This window comes from Poecilia latipinna, unplaced genomic scaffold (genome assembly GCF_001443285.1).
Source record: "Poecilia latipinna isolate Pla-1442-1.1 unplaced genomic scaffold, P_latipinna-1.0 Scaffold151, whole genome shotgun sequence".
Lineage (NCBI taxonomy): Eukaryota > Metazoa > Chordata > Actinopteri > Cyprinodontiformes > Poeciliidae > Poecilia > Poecilia latipinna.
This window is the reverse complement of record NW_015112767.1, coordinates 154,983-162,957: the sequence shown is the minus strand read 5'-3', so window position 1 is coordinate 162,957 and position 7,975 is coordinate 154,983. Positions and strand designations below refer to the sequence as shown.

General features: G+C 36.1%; 1 protein-coding gene across 2 annotated transcripts in view; it reads left to right on the top strand.

Moving 5' to 3' along the window:
- Positions 1 to 7,975, top strand: part of LOC106945576 (glutamate receptor ionotropic, delta-1) — a 349,094-nt gene that overhangs the window by 238,255 nt on the left and 102,864 nt on the right. For both annotated transcript variants that reach the window (XM_015029358.1, XM_015029359.1), the window contains one exon: positions 1,781 to 2,065. In XM_015029358.1, the coding sequence (XP_014884844.1) occupies positions 1,781 to 2,065 (285 nt within the window). The remainder of the gene's footprint in view (positions 1 to 1,780; positions 2,066 to 7,975) is intronic.

The window sequence follows — 7,975 nt, the reverse complement described above, 5'->3', positions numbered from 1 at the left end:
AAAAACAAATTTTTTCTTAAAAATCCCTTTTCACAAATTTTTAAAAAACCAAAAAAAAAAAAAAAAAAAAAAAAAAAACACGTAAAGGTTTACGTTAAATGCAGAATTATTAAACAAGTCTTATTTTTGAGGATTAATCTTTTTTTTATTAATCAACGACTTCAGTGCTCTTGGTTAATCCAAAAAGTCAAAGCGCAAAACGTAAAAGTGAGGTTTTCGCTTTCTTAGGAGAATTTTCATGCGCGCACAATTAATGGGCAACAATTGTGCAGAGTCATTATTCCACTAAATGAAAATCACACATTGTCCCGTCTTTTTCACTTTCATCTCTTTACGTGAGAATTAAAAAACTAAACATCAGAACTGCTGGTCATCAATTTCTCATCTGGGTTCAGGTCAGGTGAGGGAAGGAAAGATCATCAGTTTTTCCACCTTTAATGCCTTTAAACACACATATGAATACTTATGTGCATGTGACAGAGAACTGTCCTGCATAGAAATCATTGTCATTTTTCAAAAAGTCAAAACTCCTTCCTTACCTCGGCCAAGTCTCTGAGCTATGAACATCCTTTAGGTTGCAGTTATGGAAAATGACAGTCCTTGATGGATTCCTGGTAGCTTCGTGCATGATTTTTGTCAAATCCTTGGCAGTTAATTATTACCTTCTTGTTTTCTTAACATGTTTTTTGTGAGCCTGTTTACTATTTGCTACAAAACAATTGAATGGTTTTATGATCACGTCTTAGCAATTTCAAGAGTTCTACATCCCTCGAAGAGACTTTTGCTAATTGCTTACTTTTCAGTCAGTTAAATCTTTTTGGAGGGACATTTCCCCTAAAGAAAAGAAACAGTTTAATAACTATTCACATCTTGATATGGGGTGTTAACTTTCTTAAGCCAAATCCTCCCTCATTACACAGATGCACATCATGTGATGCATAAAGTATTCAAGTTAATTCAGCTTTGAGTTTGAAAATATACCTTAAAATGGCTGAAATAAACACTCACATTAAAACCAGTAAAATCATGTCGCATTTCAATGTCAAAATCTTGCATGGCAATAGCAACAGAGACTGGAAATGTTTTGAATGATAAATTTATGAGTCATACACAAATTATGACATTACGAACTATATTTAAAGTGAAAATTTAATTAATCCTCTGCTTGACAGAACAAACAATATTACTTAATTAAGTTTAAGCAAATTTAGGCAGCAAAGCGTGTTGACAGACTCTATACTCGTAAGTTGCAAGTTGCTGTTTTAAAGCAGCAATACTTTAAGGCACACAGTATTCTCTTTGAGAAATCAGTGAAGTTTCTTTTGAAATTCACATTTTAAAAAGTCAAATTTCATCCCTGGGAGAACAATTTTCCTAAAGGTATTATTATTCAGTGTCTTTAGACATCACTCTGGAGAACAGTTTGGCAGTGGCATTATTTTGGACTCCTCTATCTTGTGTCTTTCATGCATTTTTTTCTAAAACATTACTGAATCTCTCAGTTGACCTTTGCGGGAAAATGCGGGAAACTTTTTTTTCCCCCGCATTTGTGAGGGAAGGGAACACATGCTGAATTATACTATTCTGTGAGCAATCTGGTATTTGTTTCAGTCATTAATCTGTAATAACAGGATCAAATGTTTTCAGTTTTGAAACTCTAAGTGCAAAACTGGCCTACGAGTCACCTTTTTAAACTTCTTTTGTCCCTTTTTTTCCCCATTTAGTTTTTTTTTTTTCTTCTGCGGTTCTAACCCTCTCGTGTCTCTTTACTTTTGTCCAGCATGTGAATTAATGAACCAGGGGATCCTTGCGCTGGTTACGTCTACGGGTTGTGCCGCTGCGAGCGCCCTCCAGTCTCTAACAGATGCGATGCACATCCCTCACCTCTTCATCCAAAGAAACGGGGACGGTGGACCCCGCACCGCCTGCCAGCTCAACCCCAGCCCGGACGGAGAGAGCTACACGCTGGCCGCCCGTCCGCCCGTTCGCATCAACGACGTCCTGCTTACCCTCGTCTCAGAGTTTCACTGGCAAAAGTTTATCATCTTTTACGAGAGCGACTACGGTAAGTGAAGCTCGATAACTCGGCGGATTGCTGGGTGTGCCTTGTAAACATGAATATTGCGTAGCCGTCGTCAGGAGCTTTATTTCATGCCGCAAAACCATCTTTCGTTTTTTCAGCATTCATGATCAGTCCACTAAAAGCTCAAACTAGACTTATATCCTCAGAGTACACAAAATAGGGAACTATGTAAATGTAATAAAAAAAAAATACAATTTGCTCAACAGATTCCTGCAAAGAAGTTCACGTCGCTTTAAAATAAATCCAGAGTTTAATTGAAGATTGGTGCAAAAAGACACATGATGTTGTTACTGCCTTCACCATCTGTAGCCTCTTCATAAAGAGTCAATTTAAACCCTAATTAGCTCACTCATGGCAGCCTTATTTTGTCCGTGTTTCTCCCTCCAGCTGAGTCTATTCATAGATCTTTTTCACTCGTGTTTCTATTTCTACCAGGATATCCCTTGGGAGCAGACCTTTCTTGACCCACATTAGAGATCCTCGAAATGCTGTGGGTGAAGTAATTATTAGCAAACCAAAAAGATAAAGAGAAATTTTAGCTGTTTTAGCTTTTCTCACAATAGTATTTTTGATTGCTAGCCAATACGTTTCTTACTTGGAGCGTAATGAGGGGGAACAAAACCCAAAACATATTTATTTTGTTAATTTTTAGCCCCCTAAAGTCAGCGTTTTTGTTTGGACATAAAGAGATGGTGCTTTATGTAAATAAAGGCCACTCAATTTGGTTTACTGGATTGAACCTCATTTTGTCAATAAAACTGCCAATAGAGGAACCTGAGCGCAGTGACGTCATCATCTTGTTCAAGAAACCAGTTTGGTGCATCATCCTGCTGGAAGTAGACACATTACTCCGTCATAATTAACCTGATCAGCAATAAAGGTCAGGCAGGCTCATGCTTTTATATGGAGTAGAAATTTTGTTACATGTTTTTGTCACAGAGTAAACATAAATAAGTGCTAATTTTTTTTTTCTTAAAATGTTTTCTTTAAAAGTTAAAAGTAAAAAATGAACCATATTTGCTGCATATATTGATGTGAAGTTTTTTTTTTTTTGACGTCGTATTTTAAAGTAAAATAAATAAATTGTGTTGAATTTGAATAGTAAAATCCAGCGGGCACCAGACCCTTAAACAGCGGCTGTGCGACCCTTACCAGGGTTCAACAGGTTCTTATTGTAGTTCCTGTTGCCTTTTTATTGTCTTCTTGAACAACTCTGTCCAGACTCCTTTTTACATCGACAAGACATTTTTTGTACACACAGCTGCTGCTTACTGACTGTTCTGTTTTCTTTTTTCTTTCTTTTCATTTTTTGTAACTTCCTGACCTTGTCTGCATGCATTGATTAGCTGCCGTGTGATTGGTTGATGTGTTGATTAAAAGGTGTGCCTAATAAATGATCTGGTGAGTGTAAATGTAATGAAGGTTCATAGTTACACACCTCGTTGTTTTTTAACTGTGCCTGACTGTTCAAAGAAGTTTGTTCTCATAAAAGCAAAAAGAGCCACCATTAAGCAGCACCTGTCGATCTGTAGGATGATCTGTCTTGTCTTTTCGTTGACTATCTAGCCATATGTATGTTCCTCATACATCTGTCATTCAGGTTGGGTCACTTTGTGTATGACCATCTGTTTTGCCTTTGCTTTTCTTTATAACTGTCTTGCTGTCAGCCTGTGATGAGCCGTCTTGGAATAGCTTTAATACCTGTAGGCTGGTATGATTTTTCTAACATCGTTATTTTCTGTTGGTCTGTTTGGCTAATTACCCGCCCGTCTGTCCTACCAGCTTGATCATCTGCAGATCAATAAATCTGACTAACCTCCTTCTGACACAAGTGAATGTAAACAGTCAAAATGCTTAGATGTGATGGATATGAATATACGTAGGTTAATAAGAAAGTCACACATTTTTTATTCTATATTTGTACAACAATTGATGCTGAGTATGCAGGAGTTTCCCTCGTCTCCTGGGTTCTGTGAAACGGTGTTGTGCGCGCACACGGATATTGAGAAAGTTTACACAGACTCAAGACAGGTCAGCTCTGTACGCAACATCATTTTCAAAGACCACTTAATATTTTTTCTTGTTGTCTGTGGTTGCAGTGTATTCAATGTTAGTAATACTACTTTAAAGCATATTGTAGATCCCTAGATGGACTAAAATGGGGAGAAAATCCCCCCCACACAGCAGATTGGTCCACTTCTCCATGTGGCAACGTTTCCAAACGCCTCGACAATTAAAACTGTTCTGTGATTCTGGCAAGACTCAAATGCTTCCATCTCCTTTTATAAATCAGAAATGACTAATATACAAGCTCTGCAGTATCATGTTGTTGTTGCACATCTCTTGTTTTTTTTTTTTTTTCCCTTTGTAACTGAAGAATGCTCAATCTGATTTCCCCTGCATTTTTCACTTTTATGAAAAACACAGACACTTGATTGGTTACCGATTAGTCGGGGGCTCAAGAAAAAAACGGGGTATTCTACATTCTGAATGATTGTTTTAACCAGTTTATCATGACTGCTACTGTTTAGCACTGTAACATGTTGCAGCTATGCCCCCCAGTTTTGTGCTTCATCAAAAATTATTCAAAATAGTAAGACTCACCACTACATATACTTTTTGGTGATGACAAAGGAATGTAACTTATCTGCCCTCAGATCTTGGTGAAACACTTTATATCAAAACCAAAAGAATCTTATGTATTTTTTAAAGATCTTTTTAATTAAAAAAATAAGCCATAAGATCTTAAATCTTTGCAAAACAAGCTGTTTTACACAAACTTCTAATGAATAAAGTAAAATGTAGGCTGGAGTAAAAAACAAACAAACAAAAAAAAAAGACTAATTTCAGTGAGACAACCTGGAGACTTTTTGCTTAGTGATTCTGTTTAACATCAGACAGAGATCCAATTGAGAGCTGAAGAAGAATAATGCAAACAAATTTCTGTCAAACTCAATTACATAACGCTGTCAACACCGAATGACAGTCGTCGCCTCTCAAACGCGATTCCCCATGTTGCATTTAATTGCCCCATGTCAGTATATCTATTCACTCACTCTGCTTCTGCACTGTATTCTCATATGAGTACCCTGAATGTTAGGCTTTGCAAAGCTAATTTGGTTTTTCACATAATAATGGCCTGCAGAATCAATAAAAATATGCCCACATTTCATTAAAAACATGTCAGCGTGATTAGTCTGGCGTTTATGTCTTGTCTTACAACTTTTAATGTGGGTGGAAAAGTTTGAAGCTATTTATTGGAAACGATGAAGGCACGTCCATCAAGTTGTATTCTTATTTATCCTTCCCATGTCACTGAACTCCTGAACTTATAGCTTACAGAATGAATTGTTAATGAATAGATTAGGTCATTAAAGGAATTGTCCTACATTCCACTGAATTGTAGTTGAGATGAGTTGTTTGTCTCTGGATCATCTGGCTTTATTTAATTCATACATAATTATTAGTTTCGTTTTTTTTTTTTCCTTTTTTTATCATATCACCTTGCTAATTAGAAATAATTTAGTAATATATTTTCCCCTCATCAACCTTTTCCAATATCTACATATTAAAAAAGTTGAGAAAAAATTTGACAAATTAGATACACAAGCATTTTTATTCTTTGTAGAACTGAAATGCCTTGATTTGTGTTACTCAATATATCGATCATGGATTATGACCTGACATTAAGTGAGTCTGAGGCTGAGGAAAGAAACACCGCCACCTGCAGGGGAGGTAGCAGCCATTTAAACCCAATGCTATTGAACATTTTTGTTGAAAATTCACAGTAAAGTAATACATATACATCAGCGCAAAAAAAAAAAACACACAAAAAAAAAAACACACTGGTGGGACTGTATATAAAAGATGAATTGGTATTTTCACCTGAATCACAAAGTTCCAAAACTCTAAACATTTCACCTGGTTATTGAATGAATTATGTCAGATAGCTGATCATTAATTGTGTATCTTGACACAAAACACGAGATGTTACATCAGGCTTCCTGCTGTTTCCCCTCCACTTTTCTGAATGCCGTCCCAAACTAATAGATTTTTTTGTTTATGAAAAAGCAGTGGTAATTAGTGTGTACAAAAGCTTTGTAGCAGAAATAACGATGTCCCAAGGGATTTTGTCTTCAACTACAATATATCTGGCTGCGCAAGTGTTTCAAACAAAACAAGCTAACATTTGATGCTGATAGCTTAAAACATTAAACAAGGCAAGTAATATAATCAACATCAAAGCAACTGTTTTACAGCCAACCAACTTGTGCCAATGTGTCAAGTAGTGAGGTTGTTTAAGATATCTCACTGTAAATGTATGTTGCATCATGCCATGTGTGAAAAATACATTCAAATCTTTAAAACTTAACGTCACTGCAGTCTTATTTTGAATTTAGTGACGCAGAGATTGGTAAATGTTGAGAATTTTAGGCCAGTTCTCAGGGAAAACAAGTGTTTCCATTTTACATCAAACAGATTTTCATCTATTTAGCGTGGATGTTTTGAATGAACCAATCGCACATTTACCAAACCATGTCGTCGGCATAACCTGAGCGCTCCTCTCACACAATTCTCATAATAGAAATTTGTGAGAAAAAAAGTCAATATATCAGCAACAGCCAAACACCTTTGGCCTTTTCACTTGGCTTTAAAGATCGACTGATGCTCATAAAAATAAAAGATTCCTATTGTAGTTTTGTTTTGAATACATATTTGAATTTGTGCTGGCAAAACAGGATTTTCATTGAGAATGTAAGATATTGAAGTCGTCTTTTTTAAAAAAAAAAGGCTTCTCTTGCCCCCAAGGGCAAACTGTAGCTTTGTGTAATAGAGGATGTCAAGGGAGCTAATTCATTCCAGTATCAGGCATAAAAAAGCTTTATCATTGTACATTTTCAACCCATATTTTGATTTTCTTTTGTGAAAGGATGTCTCATAATTACATCCCTGAGGAACAGACACAAACTTATTTCCTTTTTACTTTTGGTCCTTGGGAAACAGGATACTGCCTTATCTTAAATACAATATATCCTTTTGTAATAAGAAAACACAATTATATGATAATTCTATAATGAGCCGCTGACTAAAAGACCCTCGCCTCTTTTTTTTTATGTTCGGTTCTCTTTTCTACAGTCTTTGGTATTTCTCTTTTATAACTGATACTTTTTGCTTCCTTGAGTCCAACTTCTGTTGATTTAAAACTGGCTTTTTGAAACGGCTAAAGTGCAGTCGAGTACGACTGCTTAACTAATGTTTATTAGTTGAAAAGAACAAAAAAAAAGGACCCACTACAAGTCGAGGCCAGGGGAGTTCATCTCCCTCGGTGAAAGGCAAACTTGCTAACAGAAAAGGCTTCTTTTGCTGTAAGGACTCTGCAGGCTTCTGTGTTGTTTGGCTCAAAAATGGTCCTCAAATTGCAGATGGTTGTATTTAAAATCTTGACCCTGCTAAAGAAACGTGTTGGGGGGGAAAAAAAACATGTTTTGCAGTGACTTTGGTTTTTGAGATTTTGCCATATTGAAACACACATTTATGATTTACGTTTAATAGACCATCATTTTTCAAGGTTTCATTTTATTATTCAATTTATGAAATTCAAACAAAATTAAGGAACTATACAAGTAGATCATCCATAAATATCAACTTTTTAAATAAGTATTTCTTATATATGACACTCTAAGATTGAATGGCGACCTGACCGGCCCTTCTTGTGACCCCATATGGATAAGCGTGTTAAACAATTGATGAAGTAATTCAAACTGCTTCTGTGTCTCAAATTAACCATAGCATCTGCCCAGCATCTCACCTTCTGACCAAGTAGTAATTTTAGCCCTAACTAATTTTAATTTGATGATGAGGGATCAAATAAATTCACGGTGTGCTGTCGCA